This window comes from Aquarana catesbeiana, linkage group LG04 (genome assembly GCF_042186555.1).
Source record: "Aquarana catesbeiana isolate 2022-GZ linkage group LG04, ASM4218655v1, whole genome shotgun sequence".
In the NCBI taxonomy this organism is placed as follows: Eukaryota; Metazoa; Chordata; class Amphibia; order Anura; family Ranidae; genus Aquarana; species Aquarana catesbeiana.
This window is the reverse complement of record NC_133327.1, coordinates 158,240,209-158,266,794: the sequence shown is the minus strand read 5'-3', so window position 1 is coordinate 158,266,794 and position 26,586 is coordinate 158,240,209. Positions and strand designations below refer to the sequence as shown.

The 26,586-nt window shown below is 43.5% G+C and overlaps 1 protein-coding gene across 1 annotated transcript in view; it reads left to right on the top strand.

Moving 5' to 3' along the window:
* Positions 1-26,586, top strand: part of PLSCR5 (phospholipid scramblase family member 5) — a 119,529-nt gene that overhangs the window by 71,775 nt on the left and 21,168 nt on the right. The window contains exons 5-6 of the mRNA XM_073629075.1: positions 2,278-2,439; positions 25,710-25,871. Of these exons, the coding sequence (XP_073485176.1) occupies positions 2,278-2,439; positions 25,710-25,871 (324 nt within the window). The remainder of the gene's footprint in view (positions 1-2,277; positions 2,440-25,709; positions 25,872-26,586) is intronic.

The window sequence follows — 26,586 nt, the reverse complement described above, 5'->3', positions numbered from 1 at the left end:
CTCTATAGAAGTGGGGGACCCCTCGTTCTCTCCCCACAAGCCTCCAATGGATGCTTCAGTCTCCATGCAGCAATGGTGCTGGCGCTGTGATGTGCGCAGCGCTGTGCTGCCCCACTGCCAAACCCCCCCACCAGGGGGGAGACGGACAGGAAGGCGGCGATCACCGCAAGCACCTCCATCCCTGCGGGGAACGGTCTCCCAGCAAAGTCTGCATGTGATAATGGGACAGAGGCATGAGAGGGAGCTGGGCTGTGGCACTGTACCTGATCCAGGCGATGTGGTGGAGGGGGCTGTGGGTCCGAGCAGAAAGAAGGGGCCGTGGACACTGGGCAGCGATCCGGTTCCATCTTGGCACTCTCTTCGTGTGGCCCAGGATCGTTGACAAAGTAAGAATCCAGGGCTTCCGAGCGGGATGTGACAGCTCGGGTGGCTATGAGGAGGCTCTCCGATGGCTGGGCATACTGTAGCAGGTGTGCGGTGGCAAAGTCCCTCTGTTAAAGTGCCAAAAGCCCGGGTGGAAACAGGAGCTCACCGGAGATGCGACCTCACACTTGCATGTCCAAGCCCCGCCCCATGTAAAATAGTGAATATTCGTTTGCTATTGTCACACAACTGAGTGGGCTCAGGGCGCAGTACTCTGCACCTCGAGCCCACCCTTTTTTGAAGCCAATTAGAGCTTCAGGCTCTAATCATGTGCTTCAAAAAAAAGAAAAACCCAGTTGGAATCCAAGCGTCTGGCACCCTGCATGTAGATTAGGGGCTGAGTGCATGGATTAGGGGGGTGGCGCCCCTGCGCCCTGTATGGACGGGCCGCCACTGCAAGTGAGTGAGACATCTAAGCAAGTGGGTGGAGTTTGGATGTAAAGCTGAGCTTTAGGAAAATATAAAATACACAAATAAATACAGCACTGTAATTATTAATACATCATTAAATGTGTTTTTTAATTGCAAGTAGTTTCACTGAATCTGACCAATATCAGCCTCTTGCAGTCCCTGTTCAGCAGGGATGTAGTGTGAGGGGAAGAAGCAGCACAAGATGCCAATCAGTTCAGGTGCTGACAAGAAACATGCTGATAGAAAGAGAAACCAGAGGAACAAAGGGATGAGCTCAATACTGTGCTGCTTCTCCTTTCACCTTTAACAGGCTGAGGTGGTTCCAGAATGACCTGAGTGTAGAGAAAGTGGTTTAAATCATGCTAGCCATAAGGCTGAGAACTTCTAGTGGCCTAAAAAAGTACTGACATCTCTGTTATTTCTCTACAGTATAGAGTTCTGCTTTAAGTGTAAAACCCTTTTTTCCCACTCTAATGCCGCGTACACACGGGCAGACTTTTCGACCGGACTGGTCCGATAGACTTTCCAGCAGACTTTTGACGGACTTTTGACGGACTTCCGAGGGACTCTTTAATGAACGGACTTGCCTACACACGATCACACCAAAGTCCAACGGATTTGTACGTGATGACGTACATCGGATTAAAATAAGGAAGTTGATAGGCAGTAGCCAATAGCTGCCTAGCGTCGGTTTTTGTCCGTCGCACTAGCATACAGACGAGCGGATTTCTGGGTCCGGCGGAGTTATGACGTAAAGATTTGAAGCATGTTCCAAATCTAAAGTCCGTCAGATTTGCGACTGGAAAAGTCAGCTGAAGGTCCGGTGAAGCCCACACACAATCGGATTGTCCGCAGAATTAGGTCCGTCGGCGTCCGTCGGACCAGTCCGGTCAAAAAGTCTGATGTACGCTGCATAAGTACATCTTGGGAGACCAAGCCACTGGCCTCCATCCAAAAGACAAATGTCATTTTAGGTGGCCTATTCTTCAAGTGAGTAAATGAAACTCTGCCAATCCAAATGCTGCATAACTGTTCAATTTGATTTTAAATAATAGAGCCTATATGCATAAATCTGTAGTATAGCAAATGATCACTTTAAACAGAAATTTGTATGTGCGACTTATGTGCCTGCCACTTCCCTTCAAATGTGCTGAGCTTTCTGTGATGAAATTTTCCTGCACAATTAAACACTTTTCTACATTTGTGATGATTTTTGACACATCCAGAATAAATTATAGCTTTCTTTGTTTTCCAATGGACATATCTCAGGGGATGGCTATTGTGGAATGATTTGTTTTGACAACCAAATCAACATGACGATATTTCTTTCAAAAATGCTAATTTGAAGGGTATTGAAAGTTGCTGTTTCAGATGCACTTTTCATTTAGGCATTCTTGATTTAATATTTGTTGAAACTACAAGGATTTTTTATTTTAATTTCAGCTGGAAGTACAAGCTCCCCCAGGTACAACTGTTGGCTTCATTGTCCAGAAATGGGATCCGCTCCTGCCAAAGTTCACAATTCAGAATGAGAGCAAAGAAGATGTGCTGATGATTATTGGTCCATATTTAACATTCAGCTGCTTAGGTGATGTGGATTTTGAGGTATGACTCATTATACTTTAATTCTTGTTTGTGCATAAAGAGAAAAGGGAAGATGAAAAGGGAACACCTAGGGACTGCTTTTTATTCAAACTGAAAGCCTGCACATATTGTTGGCATCCCGTGGCTCTCCATCTGTTGTGGAACTACAAACTCTTCCAGCTGGTAAGACATGCTGGGACTTAGAGTTCCTAAATGCCTGAAAAGGCAGAGATAGTGTAAAACCTATAAATTGATTGGACCTCATTGGTTGCAAAATGAAAGATGGAAGGAAAGTGTCAATTTTACCCAAAGATATAATATATATATATATATATATATATATATATATATATATATATATATATATATATACACAAATCAGACCTGCACTATATTTTCTGGTGCAATGCACTGCAAAGAACAGTACTGCATTTTTCTCTGTGATGGGGTACTTGGGGTGCATTGGTTTAGTGTACTCCAAATGAATGGCATAACAGCGCACCGCAATTTGTGTGCGATGCCACACATTATGATAAGGCACAATAACTGCATATTACTGCAGAGAACTAATATAAATGAGCTAACTGACATTAATTGACAGTTTACCTATCCAATCAGCCTGGGCAGCTGTTAGAGATCACGGGGCCCCTTACAGCCTGCCGGACAGGGCCCCCCCCCAAGAATATCAAAACAATATTTTCAACTAAAATCGTTATTAGTGGACACAAACATTACCCCTCTGCAACTAGAGAACCCCCATCCACAGCTTTTATGCCTCTGCTACAATACCCCCCCATCTACTGCTCACCTCTCTGCACCTAGAATACCCCCTCATTCACAGCTCTCACCCCACTGCACCCAGATTACACCCCCCCATCCACATTTATCACCCCTCTGCACCTAGAATACCCCCCACTCACAGCTCTCACCCCTCTGCACCTAGAATACCCCCCCCCTCCATTAACAGCTCAACACTCTGCACCTAGAATACCCTGGCTTTTTTTTCAAACACACAGCAGCACACTCCCTGTATTGCCTCCTTTATGCAGCAGCAGTGTGCAATTGTCCATGGCAGGCAAGTGGTGTCGGTGCCTGAGACTCAAGCCAGAGGGGGTAAATACACAGGGGGAATCAGATGTCAGCAGAACATGGAAAGGGATCAGTGTGGTGGGGCAATTACAGAATGATGCCCTGTGTTTGTGTCTCTCCCTGCAGCAGCTAAAAGCCGGCTGGAGGGAGAGAAACCAGCTTTTAGTTGCAGCAGAGAGAAACACAGACAATGGGCATCGTTCTGTAATTGCTCAGCTGCACCAATCCTCCTGCTGTCTGGGCCCCCTGTGCGCCTGGGCCCCCTACAGGAGGACCAGTTGTACCTTCTATTGGCGGCCCTGCAGTCAGCCTACCTATTACCAATCAACCAATATTTTTTTTATTTTGTTATTACCTTGGGTTTTCAAAGTGAACACAACTTAGTCTTATTCAGTAAGCTAAGTAAGGCTAACCATTCATGCTTAGATTTCTCTTTGTGTGTATCGCCAAGTAAGTTATCTTACATTGTTAATGTTAACATTGTCTTCTACTCCTAAATTGTGCACCAAACATAAAGCCCATACATTTTGTGACAGCTCTTCTTCCTTGAAAGTTCTTTGAAAGTCCAGCTGGTTATGATAAAGGCAGAAATCTTCCTCTGTAGAATCCTGTTATAATGAACGCTATAATGAAGCAGGCAGAATATGACTTTTCAGCTACCCAATAGCTGCATTACGATCATTCCAGACTCACTTGCTTAGTGATAAATGTCCAAGGTACACTCCTCTCAGGGTGACATTCTTGTCCTCAGATTGGTTAGAATGATGAGCGCATCTATATCTTGAACTTGACTGCCAACTAGCTTAACCACTTGGAGTCTGGGTCAGTTTTGACATTATCTCATACATGTAAAAAAGTAAATTTTTTTCTTTTGCTATAAAATTACTTAAAAACCCCCAAACATTATATATTTTTATAAGCAGAGACCCTGGAGAATAACATGGCTGCTGTTGCAATTTTTATGTTGCATATTTGCATAGGGAATTATCAAATGCAAATTTTCAGGAAAAAATAAACTTTATTGAGTGTTAGTAAACACAAATCCCCAATTTTTGGGTAAAACATAAAATGATGTTATGCAGAGTAAACAGATACCTAACATTTTACTCAAAACTGCCTACGCCAGTGTAATGGAGCCAAACTAATATACCTAAAAATCTTCATAGAGGGTGCTTTAAAAACCTTTACATGATACCAGTTTAGAGTTACACAGGGGGTCTGGTGCTAGAATTATTGCTCTTGCACTGACGTTTGTGGTGATACCTCACATGTGTGGTGCGATCACCATTTACATATTCATGTGGGACCTACATGCTCGTTCATATTTGCGTGTAAGCATTGGGGAATGGGACACTTTCATTTTTTTTTGTTTTTTGATTTTTTTTACACTGTACCTTCAATTTTTTTTGGATCAACTTTATTTCTATTACAAGGGATGAACAACAGGTCCTCTCTGTGGAGAGATTTGCCATATATTAGACCCCAGATCTCTCCTGCGCCCTCCAAAGCATCTGATCAAACCAATATTGGTTTGATCAGATACTTTCACAAGTCTGTAACTGCTTATTTACATCAAACCAAAACTGGAAGTAAAGAAATCCACATCGCTTTCAGTTTGACCTCACACAGTGCGAGGAACAACATAAGTCGCATCCTTATTAGGCTTCCCAGAGGGACGAGGGAATGTTGTAAAGGCAGCAGCAGGAGGGCGACCCACTTCTGCTGCCTGTAAAAGTGATTCAGTGGCTGTACAGCCACTCAGATTACTTTTACCTAAAAAAGAATCACCAGTTGAAAATAACAATACCAGGATCATGATTGTTATGAATCCCAGGACTAGCAGCTTTCCAGTCAAGACCCTCCTATCATGGCTACTGGAGTAGTTGACTATTTCCAGTCCCAGGTGTAGCCACTTTGGTAGTTGCAGGCTGGAACCAGGTATGATCTGCAGTAAGCAAGATCATTAAGAATTGGAGAGAGATGGGAGAGATGGTTTAGGGGTGCAGGAGATCCAAAAAGTGTATGAAAATAGGACAGGTATTCCAAAGTACCTGTATTAGCTGCCTCTAGATAACTGCTGTCCCTGCGAGAGCAACCAGACAGATCTATGACTGTAAAAGCAGTCACAGACTTTTAGGTTGAAGTGGATATCATGCTAATAAATCTGGCTCTTGATCCTCTGATAGCAGTCAAAGTTAACTTGATCTTAGCAATCTTGGCAATAGTTTGTTCATACAATGTCCAGCTTCTCTGTGACACCCTTTATCAATAATACAGAGGCTGTCTTTGAGGCAGCCATCTTCATGCCCAGTTCCCTCTGGCCAGCACCCTCCAGCAGAGCAGCTAAAGTCATTACCCTCCAACACATGCCCAGGCTGAGGCAAGGTCCAAGTAGAGAGACACTCTAAACAGACATCCTCCTAGGGTAGAAGCCAAGGAGAAAAAATACATCCGGAAGGGTGGCCCAAATTAGGTCAAATACAGGTAGCAAGGTCCCAGGCCTCCTTTGGTCTGATGAGAACCTCTAGGGCCAGAGAGAGCTGATATCCTTCTGTATGTAGTGGGTTGTGAGGCATGGTGGATGCAGAGCAGTAAAGTTATTGGGCGCCAGACACTTCTTGAATGCAAAAGAAAGTTTATTTCAATTAACAATCTTTTTTTGGGGGGGAGAGAGGGTTAGGGCCAGGACACCCTTAGGTAGTTGCAAGATTGGTTGGCAGACCCCGAGACTTCAATAGGAGGACAGCCATGCTAGCTCCCTAGCTTGACACACAAGGCTGCTCTGCAAGCATCACCTCTGCTGGCTGGGTCCTTGGTTTGATTCCCACTGACGTTTCCCGATTCTTTACTGTCCCCCAGTTGGTGAGAATACTGATCCGGTACTTGCTTCAGTTACTCACTGTGGTCCCTGGTAATAAGGCGGATAATTCCTTATTGGCGACAACTTCCCCTCTACCTCCGACCATAACAGGTTCTCCGGCCGACGGATCCGTCACTTTTGGTTGGACTGCAAGCCGTAATCCCAACCCTGAGCTGCTCTTTTGCTTCTGGATAGGCCCTCAGACAGCCTAGCAGCCAGATGTGCTCAGGATAGGCCCAATCTCTGGCCTAGCAGCCTGGGCAGCACAACACACGTCTACCCAGACAGCCGTCTAGGTGGCACAGAACATAGATCACCTGACTCCACCCGAATACATAGGCTCCCCCAGTAGGCCAGGGGATTCAAGAAAACCCCTGCCCGTTGGATGAGATACCCCATATATACATAACCTGACCTTGCATTGCCCTTCTCGTATCTAGTACCACCAAGTACCCGGCCACCTAGTGGTAGAAAAGAAAAGTACAACAAGGCCAAACTGAGGGAGAAATCAATAGATCTCTAGCAATCAACCAGGATAACTACTCCTGGCAAATAAATTTGTTGGGAGCAACCCTGCCTAAACTCCAGGGTGCTACATCCATATTGATAACTCAGTAATTGTCCTTCACACTCTAATTACTGGCACTTCCTCACAGTAACAGACAAAAGCTACCATCTCCCTGAGCTTAGGAAAGACTTGCAGAGCTAAGAAAATAGGAAAAAAACGCTCAGGCCAGATACAGCCTAGCAGCAAAACACACTAAATTTAATTTTGGTCCCAGCAGCATAGGGCAGGGTCCCTATGCTAGTTATGTAAGCCATGGTAAGCCAAACTGGATGAATCCCGGAAATATGACAGCTCAGAAAATGTACATTCTTGTTTTGTTTTCAAAGCACATGGAAACAGACACCAGACACCATATGATGTTAGAAATCAGAGGCAGACGGTAAACCAAAGTGACTGAAATAACCTTTCTTAGAGTTATACCCATTTAACATTTTTTGATAAAGGTGATTGAAATGTCAGAGGAATAATTGTAGCTGTAAATGCTCTCTGGCAGTACCAGTTAACCTTTCTATCATATTCCTGTTAATACCTACTTCTAAGGCAATCACATGTTTTATTATCAACAGTAAAGTTCAATGATCAGACTAGAGTATGCCTGTACCATAGTGGGAACATTAGTGTTATTCTAACCATTACCTTGTATCCCTTCAATTGAGTCCAGTAATATGAACAAGTTTATAGCTCAATGTTCTATGGTGTCTCAAGAAAATAATGTGGATGTAAAATATAAATCAAAATACAGGACAGGTCCTAACATTTGTTTCTATAATGATATTTTACTGGCCTGAATGCTAAATGATTGTAGCCTGAGGCTAATCATTTACCTCCCTCTGATCTGCCTACTCAGAGAATAGTATAAAAAAATGTCACCTGAACAATTTCTTTATGTATATGTAATACTGTCATGTGATTGAAATAAATTACAATGTTATTCAAATGTGCAGTTCCCCTGTGTACCCGACGCAGCCTCTCCAGACTGCAAAGTATCACTAAAGGCTTATGCGTCAGTTCTGTATGTTCCACCTGCCCAGTGGGGAATAGAGATGAGAAAGCTGAAATGCTATTTCCGGATTTGCCAAGAGCAAGCAATCTAACGGGTTACCAGCAAATGAGGATTTTACCATTTCCTTAACACACCTGGGCTAAATCACTCGATCTACACCAGATCACCCTGAACCATATCGCTATGTAACTCCACTACTGAAATTATTTGAAAACAGTGGGTTGAAAGATCTCAGAGCTGCTTTTTAAAAGAAGCAGCTGATTGACTGGAGTTAGGTGCTTTGATCCCCACTGATCCTACTGAATTAAAAAATGTAGCACTGTGGGTACAAAGATAAGCAGTATTAGGCAAAGAACTTTACTTCTACTCCACTCAACTGCAACTTAAGTCCCACCACTCAAATCTGCTTAGTGGGGTACTCATTTAAGAATTTTTAGCCTATCATAAAAAAACGAAAGAAGTCACTGGTCTCTAGTCTAAGGTATACACACACACAATCAGATATATTGGCTTGCCAAAGTTAAAGGAAACCTGTAATAAGAAAAGTTTACTGTCCGTCATTACTGACCTCTTTTTAGAGCTGCCTAGTTGAATTTGGCTTCAATGCCATTTTGAATGCCTGCCACAAGCAAGTAGCAAGTAAAATCAGTGTAAAGTTAGAACATCCGATCTTCCTACCCATTCTGGTTCAGTAAAAATATTAAAGCCACTAGGTCAGCATGACAGCCATGCAGTTAGCCCTATTTAAAGGAAAGGTCAGTTGGGCAGCCCACACATTTTCTTCACTACAGGTTTGCATTAAAGCTGAACTCCAATCTGATATTAAAACACCTAAATCAGTTATTAAACCCTACAGTCTATAATAACTTCCCAAAGAATATACAGTACAGTGGCGGCACGTAATGCAGGGCACAGGGGTGCCGCCCCCCTATCCATACATCCAGCCCCCTAATCTACATGCGGGGTGCTAGATGCATGAATTCCAATGTTTGTTTTTTTAAGCACGTGATTAGAGCCAGAGCCTCTAATAGGCTTCAAAAAAGGGTGGGCTCAGGGTGCAGAGTACTGCGTCCTGAGCCCACCCAGTTGTGTGACAATAGCAAATGAATATTCACTATTGTCACACTGATTCTCCTCCCGGTCAATCAGGAAGCTGGTCTTGAGACCTGTTTCCTGATTGGCCATAAGAAGAAGTGAGCCTATTGGCCTAGGAGGAGGAGGGAGGAGACGTATGGCCACAGAGAGGAGATGCAGGAGAAGCCGCCTCCTGGAGGGAAGCGCTACCCACGCCTTAGTTGGGGTAAGTGCGGGACCGACCAACCCACGGTATGTGAAGAAAGTGAAAACTATAAATCTCCCACAGGTACAGAGCTCAACCCTAATATAAGCACAGTATAAAAAATAAACAATATTGCAATGTGTCAAATAAAACATAAAGTGCTACCAAATAAACCACATTCCATCTTGTGTTCAGCAACAAGATGAATACACAACACCCTACAAGTACCCTTAACACTACTTGTGTGGTCAAAAATTTTTTAAAAATTGTGAAAAAAATAAAATTCAAATAAAATCTTTGGTCCCAGAAAACACCCGGTGGATCTTCAATTACTAGTGGTTTCAATTCCTTCACCAATCATTTAGAATTTCACTCACCAGAAATGTTAGCCTAACATTTTACAGATTAGGCTAACAAGGTTTGTGTCTGCTCCTGAATGAAACAATCCACCAACATAGCAACCAAACCCGCAGCAATCGTCCACAGCTTGTTTCCTTCTCAGACCAAAAAAAGACCCCACATTGATGGATTGATTGAACCATAGAAAGAAACTTACATCTTGTAATAGATTTTAGGCATAAACAAATTATACTCACACCCTAAAATAAAAATGCAGGCTCATCCCATAATGTAATCCCTGAGACACCATAGACTCAAGCCAGCAATAGACAGGAACAAGCATACACTGCAGCCACCGGCTGCTCCACTCTTCCCGACTCTCACTATCAGCAAGGCTCACACTGATCTCCTTTCAGCGAGTAGTAAGTAAGCTCCGCCCCTACATGTTTCATCCTGTGTGGACTTTGTCAAGGGGATCTGTTTCCTGTGTGGACTTGTCAAGAGTAAATAAAACACCTGTAGCGCTACCACCGCAGGAGCTGCTTGGTAATTTTGAGTTCTCTGTTCTGTGCCTTGACTCAAAGAACAATACCAGCTCCTTTGACACACCTGGTTGAATTAAAGTTACTGCAACCACTTAAAAGAACACAAGAATAGATGCGGTACCTTTAACTTGGCTGTTAGTACCAGAAAATAGACACACGATTGTTTAGTAGTAAATTACCTCAATGTTTCAGTACAGGTTAGAAAAAGTGGTGGTGTGAGCATGAACAAACACACAGAACATTCAAACACAGTCCACTCTACAGTATTATCACTATGCCAAGGTAACTTAGAATAAAATTCTGTACCATTAGACTGGCATTGACTCATGAATCAGCAAAGTCAGCAATATACAGTGCATATAAGCATTAACTGCCATGTGAATAATAATAATATAACTAGTCTAGAGTGCACTGTAGGAGAATGGCTAGGATATGGTGCATAAGCATTAGCAATATGAAGAAGTATAATAATATGTGAAGGTCTCTGTGTAGCAGCTGTAAAGGGACAGTCTTTAGTTCTAATTTTTTTGCCGCTAGTGTTGGGGCCCATTTGTACCATTGGTGCACAAGAGAATAGTCCAAGTCAAGCCCACAGGCAGCAATACAGCTACTAGATGGCTGTATGGTTATTTTCTAAAGGGCTTAGTCTCTCTAGCAGCAGATAGTAAATCCCTATGGTAGCAGCTCACCAATCCCAGCAATATTGCAGCTCACCATCCAGTCACACACAGCGTTAAGTCGACTATCTTCTCTGCACCCAGGTGGCTCTGGCTGTTGGCACATCTGGACTCAGCACTCCAATTCCTGCCCAGATTGGCACTGGCTATGAAGATATTTTGATTGAAATAGTGCAGAGCCAAAGGCAGGGAGAGGAGCCACCGCACTTAGTTCCGCAGGGCCTTGCACAAACGTGGTTCCACATTCCATCCTAAGATAGGAACCCCAACTGCTCAGTAGAGTGCTAAGTGCCAGGCCACCCCACCTGCAGAACCTCTGTCACCAGCCACCACTGCCCTGATTCCGAGCTGGCTGCTTCTCATTCTAAACTCTTCGGACTCCAATAATTGTATTTTTACATACAATTAGCATAACCTGTCTTGTTATCAGCTCCTGTAATCTATGACATGGCAGCACTAGGATTAAGAGGGGCTGCACTAATAGATGATGACATAGAGGTGTGTTGATGCTCTGTCTCTGGGTATTCCTCACAGTGTAACATATCCGAAAATCTAAAACATTATATATTTAAAGTGGTAGTAAACCCAGGACCCTGCATTCGCTCTATCTGGTCTCCTACAGTACACAGGACATGGAAATGCAATTATTTTAGTAAATATAAAATACTTTTTCTCATCAGCAGTTAGAGCAGTCTTGTGACTTCTATCAGTGTCTGGTTAAAGTTTGTAGGAGGAGTTTTCATTCTCCCCTGATTGATCTCCCCATATGAGGCTGTAGGACCCTGACCCTCTATCTGGACAGTGCTGATAGGAGAGTGCATATAAACAGCACAGGGCCAAAGAAAACAAAAAAACTCCCTAGTAATATACAGCAAACTGAGCATGTGCAGCTTGCCCCAAGGCTCTGTTCTATTAGCAGGTAGATTGGGGACTGTGGAAGAAGGGGAGGGTCAGAGAAGACAGGATCAAACAGCCTTGTCACACAATGCAGATGATTAACCCCTTAGGTTCCACAGTGAGTATAAAAAGCACGCTTTGCTGAATATACAGACTTTGATTTTACTGCTGTGGTTTTAGTAACACTTTAAGTTTAGCTATTTTGAATTGTGGTGGCTGCATTTGTTTTATTTTGTTAAGCTTTTTTTCTTTTATTTACTCATGGTGATCCAGACAGTAACTCACTTCCTGTATTAGGGTGTCTCCTTTATCCATGAAGGAACAACATAGCAACATTTAGACACCACAATTGTCAGCTTGTGGAGGGGGAAGTGTTAGAAGCACTAGCAAATATTGACGGACTTGACTAACAAGTAAACAAGAACTTCAGCTATCACTTTTTAAGCAGTTACAGCAATGTTTGTTTTACATAAATGAATAACACCTGACAATTGTAAGCACTAATGATGAACTGAACACTCCTGGGTTCAGTCCGAGCAGGGTTCTGCAAACAAGACCAAACTTTGGGTGCCAAATTTAACCCCATTGAAGTCATTAGGAGCCACATGTAAAATAAACAAAAACAAAAAAAAAGATCAAACAGTTCTGCCCATTTTCTAGGCTAATAGGCAAAGGATTGCCAAACAAATGGCATAGGTTAGGGGGTTTATATTATGTACATTTAGGAAATAATCCAGGTCTTTTTTAAAGCAATCTACTGAGGTGGCCAGAACCAACTCTGGAGGGAGTCTTTTCCACATTTTCACAGCTCCTACTGTGAAGAAACGAAAAAAAGATAGCTGCGCTATAAAAATCAAATGACAGATGTAAATATTGAAAATTCAATCACATCTAGATATAGTGATATGCACCCACTAAAACGTGACAAAACAGTGACAAAATGTAAAAAACATCCATAAAAAAATCAAAAACTGAAAAACGTGGATAAATGGATATATTCAGTCCATTCAAAAGATATAGAGGAAGAAAGTTTACTGGCAGAATAGTCCTTCAAGCGTTAATTTGACAAGCATCAATGCGGTGTAGATCATGCAACCATAACACCCAGAAGAACGTGATGACAAAAGGGTTCCTCCACCGATATAAAATACTGCCGCTTACTAACTTCTAAGATCTCTAACAAGGAGATCATACAGGCGTGTGGCTTTCTACCCCAGCCTCGGGTCTCTGATATGGATGGCTCCTTAAGGCTCTCCCCACCTGGAATCTTCTATGCAGTGGATGGGCACTCATCCCCCATAAAAGGCTATAAAAAGGAGGCTTCCACAGCGTAATACGTTTTAAAATAGTTTAATAGATAAAAAGAAATGCACTTACAATTTGGTTGTATTTCAAAAGATTAGTATAAAACAAATGTCGGCTGGCTTCAGTCTGCTGCCCGTCGCTTCCGGGATCAGCGTGGTATGTGGTGATGTCAGCACGCCGCTCCTCCCTACGCCGTTTCGTCACAACTGACATCTTCCAGGGGCCTATACCTTTATACCTATAAAGCAAACATGATAAAACATAATAACAATAAAACATTGCAGAATAGAATACAGTAAAAAAGAGCAGAACAATAGAGAGAGAATACAGAGAGAACAATAAAACAACTATTTTTGTTTTTTTTATTTTATATATATATATTTTTTTTTTTTTTACTTTTTTTTATACTTTTTTTTGTAACTGTAACTTTTGTAACTGTAACCGGTTCCAGGTTCGGGTCTCTCAAAATGCGATGGCATCTTGGGAGACCCTGTGAAAGTGTGCCTAGTCTGTGCAGTGCTGTACCCTACGCTAATACTCAACTAGTGTATGGTAGCTTTCAAACCATTCACCAATGCAAAGACCAGGATTCTCAGGACAGGAGGGACAATAATAGCGGGTGTCATGCCTATATCCGCACTTGCTACAGACACGACATCTTTTTTGGGGGGCTCGTTGGGTAGGAGTACTCGGGAGGACACAAAGAAAATGCCTCTCATGCAGCTGGCTTACTGCATTTGGTTGGGGAAGGTGAGGTGGAGCACCGTCTGGATAAAGAAGGGCTCTGACGATCTCTTCCTGGAATTTAAGGAAGGATCCAGTCAGTCCTGAAACCCTGTATAGCACATGAGCGTTCAGCAAAGCCAATTGAAATAAATAAACAGTACCAGCATCTGGCCTTACGGTCAATTAGGTATGGCGCCAACAACTGCTCGTTGAGGTCCACCCCTCCCATATTTTGGTTATATTCATGGACACAGAGGGGTTTCTCCACAACACCAGTCGCCATAGTAAATTGGACCGTCATGTCTGCATGAAGGGAGGTAAGAACAAAAACATTCTTATTATCCCTCCACTTCATAGCGAGCAAGTTATTACACTTCAAGCAGGCTCTCTCCCCCAGCCTAAGACGGGAATCTACAAGCTGCTGGGGAAAGCCCCGGCGATTAGGTTGCACGGTGCCACATGCTCCAATCTGCTGATCAAACAAGTGACTAAAAAGTGGCATGCTCGTGTAATAATTGTCCACATATAAGTGGTATAAGGGTGACACCAAGTCCCACACAATCTTGCCAGCACTTCCTATGTAGTCAGGGCAGTTTGTCGGCTCTATGTGGCTATCTTTTCACTCGTAAACCATAAAACTACATGTATAGCCTGTGGCCCTGTCACAGAGCTCATAAATCTTGACCCCGCATCTGGCACGCTTGCTGGGAAGGTACTGTTTGAATGACAAGCGGCCAGAAAACTTAATCAGGGACTCATCAACGCAGACAACTTGATGGGGAGTAAACAAGTCTGCAAAACGTTGGTTGAAGTGGTTTACAAGGGGCCGAATTTTGTAGAGCCGATCGTATCCAGGATCTCCACGGGGACAACAGAGTTGATTGTCATTGAAGTGCATAAACAAGATCTGCTCATATCGTGCCCTGGTCATGGAGGCAGAGAACAAGGGCATATGGTGAATTGGACCAATACGACCGCAACTCACTCTTTTTAGCTATGCCCATGTTGAGGGAAAGGCCCAGAAAGAGCTTAAATTCGGAAACCATAATTGGTCTCCAATCTCTGGCAAGGGAGGACTGGGGAATAATGGCGATGTATTGACCAGCGTACAAATTGCTTTGGTCCACAATAGATCTATATAGATCTTCGGTGAAAAACAGCGAATAAAAATCAAGTGACGTAAAATCAACTGTTTCCACCTGAATGCCAGGTTGGCCAGTGAATGGGGGAAATACGGGTGCTGCAGAAGTGGTGGCTTCCCAATTAAAATTGGCGAATGCAGCAGGAAGGGCACTATGGGCACGACGGGCCTGTGTTTGTCTTCTTGGTGTGCTTGCCAACTCACCAGCTTGAACTGCACTTATGGGACTCGCCACGTCACCACGTGAAAATGCAGTGCTGGATTGACTATGAACAGGATGTACTAGGCCGATGGTGCTTGCCAGTTCACCAGAAGGAATAGCGGCACTAGTACTGCTCTGCTCCATACGAGGGACCTGCAGTTCTGGAACATCAACGACAGAAGAAGAAGATTGGGGTCTGGTACGCCTGACCTTGGCAGGGACCACAACTACGTCGTCAGAGCTATCTGTCATGGAGCCGCTGTCCTCTACAGGATCGTATTCTGAGCCTGAATCTGACAGATGAGTGACTTCCTCTTCACTATCTGTCATGCTCAGAAACGTGTAGGCCTCTTCACTAGTGTACCTTCGATTTGCCATTTTGGGCTCTAAATTTAGTGGTACACTAGTGAGGCTCACAGGTAAAAAAGCTCCTGACTGTTAGCGACTGTATGAAAACGCTACCAAAAAAACTGTTAGCGATCGCAGGGATCAGGCCTGACTCTGCGAACGCTGCAGTTATGTGTGTTTAGTGTTTTGTAAGTGACAGTGATCGATCGATACTGCACTTGGGAGGGCTGGGCGGAGGGGCTAAATGCAGGTGCTAGCAGGTATCTGGGCTGATCCCACCAACACTGCATTTTTGGGAACCCTAAACTGCTGGGGACGCTAGTATAGATCTGATCGGATCAGATATTGATCCATTCAGATACAATACCACTAAGGGAGGTGTATGCTGCGTGCGTGGGTGTTAGCGGTACTGGCACTAACCTGACACTGCCTGGGGCGACGCAGACCCTATCTGACCCTAAAACTTAACTTATATCACCGCCGGGCGATCAGGGGTTAAACCTTTATTAGGTAATAAACAGCGGGTGGCCTGAAACTATAAAAAACAAACTAACTAACCAGCGTCACCCGTAACAGTTATACGGTGATCACTGGTCAAAGGGTTAACTAGGGGGCAATCAGGGGGTTAAAACCTTTATTAGGTAGTATATGAGGGTGACGCTATAAAACGCTGACGGCGAACCTAAATGCTTACCTCCCTAACTAGCGTCACCTGTGACACTAATACAGCAATCAGAAAAACGATTGCTTAGTGACACTGGCGACGGGGGGTGATCAAGGGGTTAAAACTTTATTAGGGGGGGTTAGGGGGTACCCTAGACCTAAAGGGGGCTATCACTAACTGCCCTACCACTTATAACTGTCACAAATGACACCAATGCAATATCAGAAAAAAAACCTGCTATTGGTGTCACTGTGACAGGGGGTGCAGGGGGGTGATCGGGGGGTGACTGGGGGGTGAAATGTGTGCCTAGAGTGTTCTACTGTAAGTGTAGTATTGGTGCACTTACTTGGATGTTTTCTCTCCTCGGCGCCGGAACGAAAAGACCGACACGAGGAGAGATGACATCACTTCCTCTGCCGCTGTTTACATTACAGAGGCAGAGGAAGATTGTCATTCGTTGGGAGCGATTGCGAGGGGGTGACCACGAATGAGTGGCCTCCCCCTCAGCATGGATCGCTCCCCTAATGATGCCGACTGCCTCGGGCACCGGGCGTGGTACGTCCAGGTATGTGATTTTGCCTGCCCGTGCCATTCTGCCGCAGTATATCTGCGTTAGGCGGTCGGCAAGTGGTTAAATATACAGTGGGGACGGAAAGTATTCAGACCCCCTTACATTTTTCACTCTTTGTTATATTGCAGCCACTTGCTAAAATTAAGTTAATTTTTTTTCCTCATTAATGTACACACAGCACCCAATATTGACAGAAAAACACAGAATTGTTGACATTTTTGCAGATTTATTAAAAAAGAAAAACTAAAATATCACATGGTCCTAAGTATTCAGACCCCTGTTCAGTATTTAGTAGAAGCACCCTTTTGATCTAATACAGCCATGAGTCTTTTTGGGAAAGATGCACCAAGTTTTTCACACCTGGATTTTGGGATCCTCTGCCATTCCTCCTTGCAGATCCTCTTCAGTTCTGTCAGGTTGGATGGTAAACGTTGGTGGACAGCCATTTTTAGGTCTCTCCAGAGATGCTCAATTGGGTTTAAGTCAGTGTTCTGGCTGGGCCATTCAGGAACAGTTACAGAGTTGTTGTGAAGCCACTCCTTCGTTATTTTAGCTGTGTGCTTAGGGTCATTGTCTTGTTGGAAGGTAAACCTTCGGCCCAGTCTAAGGTCTTGAGCACTCTAGAGAAGGTTTTCATCTAGGATATCCCTGTACTTGGCCGCATTCATCTTTCCCTCGATTGCAACGTCCTGTCCCTGCAGCTGAAAAACACCCCCACAGCATGATGCTGCCACCACCATGCTTCACTGTTGGTACTGTATTGGACAGGTGATGAGCAGTGCCTGGTTTTCTCCACACATACCGCTTAGAATTAAGGCCAAAAAGTTCTATCTTGGTCTCATCAGACCAGAGAATCTTATTTCTCACCATGTTGGAGTCCTTCAGGTGTTTTTTAGCAAACTCCATGCGGGCTTTCATGTGTCTTGCACTGAGGAGAGGCTTCCGTCGGGGCACTCTGCCATAAAGCCCCGACTGGTGGAGGGCTGCAGTGATGGTTGACTTTCTACAACTGTCTTCCATCTCCCGACTGCATCTCTGGAGCTCAGCCACAGTGATCTTTGGGTTCTTCTTTACCTCTCTCACCAAGGCTCTTCTCCCCCGATAGCTCAGTTTGGCTGGACGGCCAGCTCTAGGAAGGGTTCTGGTCATCCCAAACGTCTTCCATTTAAGTATTATGGAGGACACTGTGCTCTTAGGAACCTTAAGTGCAGCAGAATTTTTTTTCATAACCTTGGCCAGATCTGTGCCTTGCCACAATTCTGTCTCTGAGCTCTTCAGGCAGTTCCTTTGACCTCATGATTCTCATTTGCTCTGACATGCACTGTGAGCTGTAAGGTTTTATATAGACAGGTGTGTGGCTTTCCTAATCAAGTCCAATCAGTATAATCAAACACAGCTGGACTCAAATGAAGGTGTAGAACCATCTCAAGGATGATCAGAAGAAATGGACAGCACTTGAGTTAACCACTTCAGCCCCGGACCATTATGCTGCCTAAGGACCAGAGGTCTTTCTCCAATTTGGCACTGCGTCGCTTTAACTGCTAATTGCGCGGTCATGCAATGCTGTGCCCAAACAAAATTTGCGTCCTTTTCTTCCCACAAATAGAGCTTTCTTTTGATGGTAATTTATCACCTCTGCGGTTTTTATTTTTTGCGCTATAAACGGAAAAAGACCGAAAATTTTGAAAAAAAATTATATTTTCTACTTTTTGTTACAAAAAAAATCCAATAAACTCAATTTTAGTCATACATTTAGGCCAAAATGTATTCGGCCACATGTCTTTGGTAAAAAAAATGTCAATAAGCATATATTTATTGGTTTGCGCAAAAGTTATAGCGTCTACAAACTAGGGTAAATTTTCTGGAATTTACACAGCTTTTAGTTTATGACTGCCTATGTCATTTCTTGAGGTACTAAAATGGCAGGGCAGTACAAACCCCCCCCAAATGACCCCATTTTGGAAAGTAGACACCCCAAGGAAATTGCTGAGAGGCGTGTTGAACCCATTGAATATTTATTTTTTTTGTCCCAAGTGATTGAATAATGACAAAAAAAAAAATATTTACAAAAAGTTGTCACTAAATGATATATTGCTCACACAGGCCATGGGCCTATGTGGAATTGCACCCCAAAATACATTCAGCTGCTTCTCCTGAGTACGGGGATACCACATGTGTGGGACTTTTTGGGAGCCTAGCCGCGTACGGGGCCCCGAAAACCAATCACCGCCTTCAGGATTTCTAAGGGCGTAAATTTTTGATTTCACTCCTCACTACCTATCACACTTTGAAGGCCATAAAATGCCCAGATGGCACAAACCCCCCCCCAAATGACCCCATTTTGGAAAGTAGACACCCCAAGCTATTTGCTGAGGGGCATGGTGAGTATTTTGCAGCTCTCATTTGTTTTTGAAAATGAAGAAAGACAAGAAAAAACTTTTTTTTTTTCTTTTTTCAATTTTCAAAACTTTGTGACAAAAAGTGAGGTCTGCAAAATACTCACTATACCTCTCAGCAAATAGCTTTATTAGGGGGGGTTAGAGGGGTACCCTAGACCTAAAGGGGGCTAACAGTAACTGTCCCACCACACTAACTGTCACAAACTGACACCATGCATTAATCAGAAAAAAAAAAACCTGCTTGGTGTCAGTGTGACAGGGAGGGGGGAGGGGTGATTGGTGGGTGATCGGGGGGCGATCGGGGGGGATCGGGGGTGTTTTGTGTGCCTGGCATGTTCTACTGTGTGTGTAGTGTTTGTGCACTCACATAGATGTCTTCTCTCCTCGGCGCCGGAACGGAAAATACCGAGCCGAGGAGAGATTACATCATTTCCTTTGCTGCTGTTTAGCATACAGCAGCAAAGGAAGATTCTCATTGGCTGGCGGCAATCGCGAGGGGGGGCCACGAACGGATGGCCTCCCCCTCACCTCCGATCGCCGAGGGACAAAAGAGGACCGCCTCGGGCACCGGGGGGGGTCTGATAGGACCCCCCACCCGCGGGAGGCAGATCACGTAGATGTACCTGATTTTGCCTGCCCGTGCCGCCTTGCCGACGTACATCGGCGTGAGGCGGTCCTTAAGTGGTTAAATATATGAGTGTCACAGCAAAGGGTCTGAATACTTAGGACCATGTGATATTTCAGTTTTTCTTCTTTAATAAAACTGCAAAAATGTCAACAATTCTGTGTTTTCTGTCAATATGGGGTGCTGTGTGTACATTAATGAGGAAAAAAATGAACTTAAAGAGGAGTTCCCATTTTAAAAACAAAATTAAAAGTCAGTAGCTACAAATACTGCAGCTGCTGACTTTTAATAATCGGACACTTACCTGTCCCACGGTCCAGCGATGCGGGGGATAGAGGCTCCGCTCATCTCCCCCTACGTTCGGCGGCACAGGCATTGCAACTGTGGGTGCCGGCTGTGGCTTCACAGCCGGGCACCCACTGCACATGCGCGAGCGGCGCCGCGCACTGCGATTGGCCGCTCAGTCATCTGGGACCTGTAATGTGTCCCAGATGATTGACAAGAGGGAGGGAACAGAGCTGAGCCCTTCCTGTGCCGAAGGGAAGTGATGTCACCAGCCCAGGCACTGAAGGAGAGGGACCCCCTAGCAACAGCCATTTAGACGTGAGTAAAAAAAAATTTTCCAAATGTTTTTTTTTTTTTTTTTTTAGGAACATTCATGCTTTTTTTTTTCTTTTTCGTTGGAACACCACTTTAAATGATTTTATCAAATGGCTGCAATATAACAAAGAGTGAAAAATTTAAGGGGGTCTGAAAACTTTCCGTCCCCACTGTATACTTTTATTGTTTTATATTTTTTTAATGAACACAGTACAATATTTTAATTGCAATAACCTCAGCAAAAATACACCTTTAACTGATTTGCACACGTTTCTTTTTTTAACATGAGTTCCCAGTAAAACAGCTGTATATTTGTCATTGCCAGGACTATAATGTTATCTTAATTCCTTCCTCAATTTGCTAGCTAGTGGTGTTGCATCTAATTATCCTCACTTTGGTCTTTGTCTCCGAGATTCTTTTTGGTGCCACAAAACCAGCATGCTTGCAGGTGCAGTGCAGTAAATGTGAGACTAAAAACAGCCTACGAGGCAAAGACGTTGACTACGAGCTTTGAAGATTTTACAAAAAACACATTAAAAATTCCCTTTCTCTCATATTATGATGAACTCATTGCTGCCAGAAAAATGTTACCTTTGTGAAGGTTCAGGGGGAAAAGGAGCGAGAGCTTTATTGTGCTGCTGTTTGACAGGGAGCCAGTGTGACGAGGCTACTGCACATCTCAGTAGTGTTTATGTCTGAGCAGAAAATGGAAGCACAAGGAACATATCTGACCTCAGTTGCTTTGAAAAAAACAAAAAGTCGCACACATTAATGTAATCTTTATGGGTTATGATCTACTTGCTGGAGCAAGTGAATGGCAAGAATATATTTACTAAGTGTACTGTAAACAGACCATGCTAGGGAAATTAGCTCTGTATTTTTAGAGTCTACTACAATGCAGCATTACATTTACAGCATGACTACGGACTTTGATGTCTCTCCAGGCAATAGAAATGTACTGTTAAAGTCTAATTTCCAATGCTCCCTCGTTCCTGTCTAGGGGACAGTAAAAGCAGTTTTACTTATCTGATCCTCTGCTCTCCCGATAGGCCAGTGGTTCTCAACTCCGGTCCTCAGGACCCACTAATAGGCCAGGTTTGCAAGATAACTGAAATACATCACAGGTGATATCATTTGCTGCTCAGTGATTGCAGTATTCTAGTCTGCATCTCCCCAAGGTAATACTTAAAATTTGGCCTGTTGGTGGGTCCTGAGGACTGGAGTTGAGAACCACTGCGATAGGCAGTGCTCCCCTACACACCGGCAGTGCACTGTCCCTATGGAGTTCTCAAGTCAAGTGCATGCCTATGGTCCCTGCACCAGTGGTCACTTTGATATCAAATTTTGATTTAGTTTTAGTCATAGTCTTTTTAACTAAAACATTTAACTAAAATGCCATTTTAGTTTTAGTCCTATTTTAGTCATCTGAATTGTTTTAATTGTAGTCATATTTTGGTTGAATAAAATCTTCAGTACATTTTAGTTGGCTAAAATCTAATGTGTTTAGTTATATTGTTATGCATTATTTAACCACTTGCCGACCACTGTCAGTACATATACGTCGGCAGAATGGCACGGCTGGGCAAAGTAACATACCTGTACGTTACTTTGAATTTCCCACCGTGCACGCGCGCCTGCCGCGAGCTCCGTGACCGTGCCTGCGGGACCCGCGGACTCGATCACCGCTGGGATACCCGCGATCGTGTCACGGAGCTGAAGAATGGGGAGATGCCGATGTAAACAGCATCTCCCCGTTCTGCCTAGAGACAGAACACTGATCGTCTGCTCCCTGTCATCGGGAGCAGCGTTCAGTGTCATGTCATTGCTAGCCCATCCCCCAGACAGTTAGAATCACTGCCCAGGACATACTTAACCCCTCCCCGCCCCCTAGTGGTTAACCCCCTTACTGCCAGTGACATTTTTACAGTAATCAATGCAATTTTATTGCATTGATGACTGCATTAATGCCAATGGTCCCAAAAATGTGTCAAAATTGTCCGATGTGTCTGCAATAATGTCGCAGTCACGATAAAAATCACTGATCCCCACCATTACTAGTAAAAAAAAAAATTATTAATAAAAATGCCATAAAACTATCCCCTATTTGTAGACACTATAAATTTTGCACAAACCAATCAATAAACGCTTATTGCAATTTTTTTTTTTTTTTACCAAAAATATGTAGAAGAATACATATCAGCCTAAACTGAGGAAAAAAAATGTTTTTTTATATATTTTTGGGGGATATTTATTATAGCAAAAAGTAAAAAATAATGAGTTTTTTTCAAAATTGTCGCTCTTTTTTTGTTTATAGCGCAAAAAATAAAAACCGCAGAGGTGATCAAATACCATCAAAAGAAAGCGCTATTTGTGGGAAAAAAAGGACGTCAATTTTTTTTGGGAGCCACGTTGCACGACCGCGCAATTGTCAGTTAAAGCGACGCAGTGCCGAATCGCAAAAAGTGATCTGGTCAGGAAGGGGGTAAATCCTTCCGGGGCTGAAGTGGTTAAAATATATTCTAAATATATATACTTGCGCTAATGGTGTACACAATAACATAAAATGGAAAAATAAAGTGACAAGTGCAGCTGCTGTACACAAGGTGCTAAACACTTGAACAGATACATATAAATACAATACAGCGCTAGCAAACACAGTATAGGTGAAATTGCAAACAATAAATTGATAATAAATGTGAAAATCCAAATAAAGTGACTGATGTGCTAGAATCCAAAAGTGCAAAGTGCTCCAAGACTTTACAGGCATTCCACAACACCCCCTTATTTTTTACATTTTGCTATAATAATTATCCCCAAAAAATATATAAAAAAACATTTTTTTTCCTCAGTTTAGGCCGATACATATTCTTCCACATATTTTTGGTAAAAAAAAATCGTAATAAGCGTTCATTGATTTGTTTGCGCAAAAGTTATAGCTTTACAAAAAATAGGGGATAGTTTTATGGCATTTTTATTAATAATTTCTTTTTTACTAGTAATGGCGGCGATCAGCGATTTTTATTGTGACTGCGACGTTATGGCAGACATGTCGGACATTTTTTACACATTTTTGGGACCATTGTCATTTATACAGCAATCAGTGCTATAAAAATGCATTGATTCCTGTATAAATGACACTGACAGTGAAGGGGTTAACCACTAGGGGGCGGGGAGGGGTTAAGTGTGTCCTAGGGGAGTGATTTCTAACTGTCAGGGGGATGGACTGGTGTGTGACGTCACTGATCTCTGCTCCAATGACAGGGAGCAGAGATCGAGTTACACTTGTCACTAGGCAGAACGGGAGATGCTGTTCGTCCTCTCCGTGAGGCGATCGCAGGTATGCCCGTGGCGATCGAGTCCGCGGGACCCGCGACCCGACTCACGAAGGGCCACCGGCGGGGCGCGCGCGCACACAGCGGCAGATTCAAAGTAACGTACGGGTACGTTACTTTGCGCAGCCGTGCCATTCTGCCGACGTAAAAGTACAGGAGCCGGTCGGGAACCGGTAAATATGTTATACTTACCTTCTCTGTGAAGATGGTTTTGCACAGAGCAGCCCAGATCCTCCTCTTCTCGTGTCCCTCTTCGCTGCTCCTGGCCCCTCCCTCCTGATAAATGCCCCCACAGCCAGCAGCTTTCTATGGGGCACCCGAGCCGAGTCACAGCTCTGTGTGTCCATTCAGACAATTTGGTAAAGGAAGGGTGGAATTCATTTATGGTGAGTCAGTCGGTGAAGGTGATCGGAAAGTTCTTCCAGTACACTAGCTATGTCACCTGGACATCCATGTAGCACAGCCCCCAGGTGTGAGAGAAAACTGCTCTGGAACGGAAACTGTAGCCACAGGATCAGCAGAGGCTAGTAGTGTAGTGAAGAGAACTAAGTAACCCTATCAAGGTCAAGGGTCTGAGAAATGGAACTGGTGTAATAAGTGTTGGAACCAGTGGAATGTGGTTAGAGAATTGACTCATTGTCGGAGCCAATTCATCAGAGATGCTCATCTGTAGCTGGCATAACAATCTGGATGTTTGTGGACACTGGACCCTATAAAAAGTTTGCCGTGGGATCTGTTGCTTTGTGGGCGATCTGTATATGTATAGGTAACAGAGGGATTTTTGGAAATTAAAACAAAAATAAAGGGTTAGGGTGGAAAGAAAAGTCAGAACTAAAACACAGCTGTGCATTTTACATTCTGTTGGGAATTACTGCTACTGGGGACTGGTGAGATACCTTTAGAATTGTATTCCTTATATCCACAGTTGTTGGACTTCACGTGGTGGAACTTCCAGTACGGAAGGTAAATAATTAACTGTAGAGTCCAAAAACAAAAGTGTGACAGCCTTGTAAAGGGATTAGTAGTGTAGTGGAGTCAAGATTAAAGGAGTTGTAAAGGCAGAAGGTTTTTTATCTTAATGCATTCTATGCATTAAGATAAAAAAACCTTCTGTGTGTAGCAGCCCCCCCAGCACCCGGTAATTACCTACCGGAGCTCCTTCTCTCTCCATCGATGTCCACAATCCCCTCAGCCATCCAGGACACTCCTCCTGATTGGCTGAGACAGAGTAGCGGTGCCATTGGCTCCCATGGCTATAGCAAGCTGCTGGCTAAGGGGCACTCAAAGGAGGGAGGGGAGGGGCTAGGAGCAACGAAGAGGGACACGAGAAGAGGAGGATCCAGGCTGCTCTGTGCAAAACCAACTGCACAGAGGAGGTAAATATGACATGTTTGTTTTTAAAAACAAAACAAAAACGCCTTTACAATCACTTTAAGGAATGGCATATTTCATAGATCTGTAACCCTAGAAATATCATGTCTGGCTTATACTAGTATACCAGTTTAGGATAAGAAAACCAGATGGATCCAGTTCAGAAAAACATATGGTGAAAAATACTGATATGGATTATTTAGGAACAGGTATAATGTAGCTTGATGCTAAATATTTCTCCTGGTTGGGATCAGCCAAGAGTAGCACTGGAATAATGCCTGTACATCCCTGATTTACAAAAAAAGCAACTGAATTAAATAAGTGGGCGGTTTTGCAGAACTTCTGAGAATGCTTGCAGTCTTTTTCTCTCTGGTTTCAAAACATTGAACCTCATTTACTAAAATGTGAAACAGACTAAAAAACTTATAAGGGGTGAATTGAGATCTAAAGTTACTAAAGTGAAAAGTGAGCTGACATTTAATATATAAGCACATAGACACCCAAAGGAATCACATGGCTGTGTTCGATGTGCACACATTCCCACTTTATCTCAATTTTCAGCTCTAGCCCAGAGAAATTCTAATTTAGGCTGGATTCACACATTAAGCAAAATGTATTTTTAAAGTATCCAAGAAATGTAGTGCTTTTCTGAACATAATATGAACAATGGAGTGATAAGACTGGAGCTGCATCTTGAACCCTCAAAAATTACATAATATAGTTTTTCTTATTTGCATTTTTATTCTATAGGTGAAAACATTAAGTGAAAAGTCAGTGATTGGCAAAATTTCCAAGTATTGGTCAGGATTTGTGAATGAAGTTTTTACCAATGCTGATAACTTTGGGATAGAATTTCCTGTTGATCTGGATGTAAAGCTCAAAGCTGCTTTGATTGGTGCCTGCTTCCTAATAGTAAGTACAGTTCAAATAATTGTCACACAATATATCCCTGTGTTCTATATATTGCCTCTTCCACGGTCCACCAAGATCCCTCAATGGCGCCAGCAAATTTTCTGTAGCTTCTTCTGTGTCCATCTTCACCCATAATAATTTCCTTTCATGGAATGACCCATCTCCCGCGCATGTGCAGGAGTTCAGTAATCCCATCACTCTGGCTCCGTTCCAGAAATTTGTGCATGCACACCTCAGTGGATATTCTACAGAATATTGTGATCAGGCAGATAAGTTTATTTTAGACCCCTTTCACACTGGGGTGTTTTTCAGGCGTTTTTCTGGCACTTTAGTGTTAAAACAAGCGCCTGTAAAGCACCTGAACGAAGCCTCATCTGCAACCCCAATGTGAAACCCCAAGCCCTTTCACACTGCCAGCACCTGAAAAACGCTGGTAAAGCGCCGCTTGAGACCCCTTTCACACTGGGGTGTTTTTCAGGCGTTTTTCGAGCGCAGTGTGAAAGGGCTCGGTCCATCGGCGCACCCAGCCCGGTGGCAAAAACACGAAAGCGCTGCAAAGAAGCTGCTTGCAGGACTTTTTTTTATGCCCTGCCAGCGCAGCGCCCCAGTGTGAAAGCACTCGGGCTTTCACATTGGGATTGCAGATGAGGCTTATTTCAGGCGATTTACAGGCGCTTTTTTTAATGCTAAAGCACCTGAAAAATGCCCCAGTGTG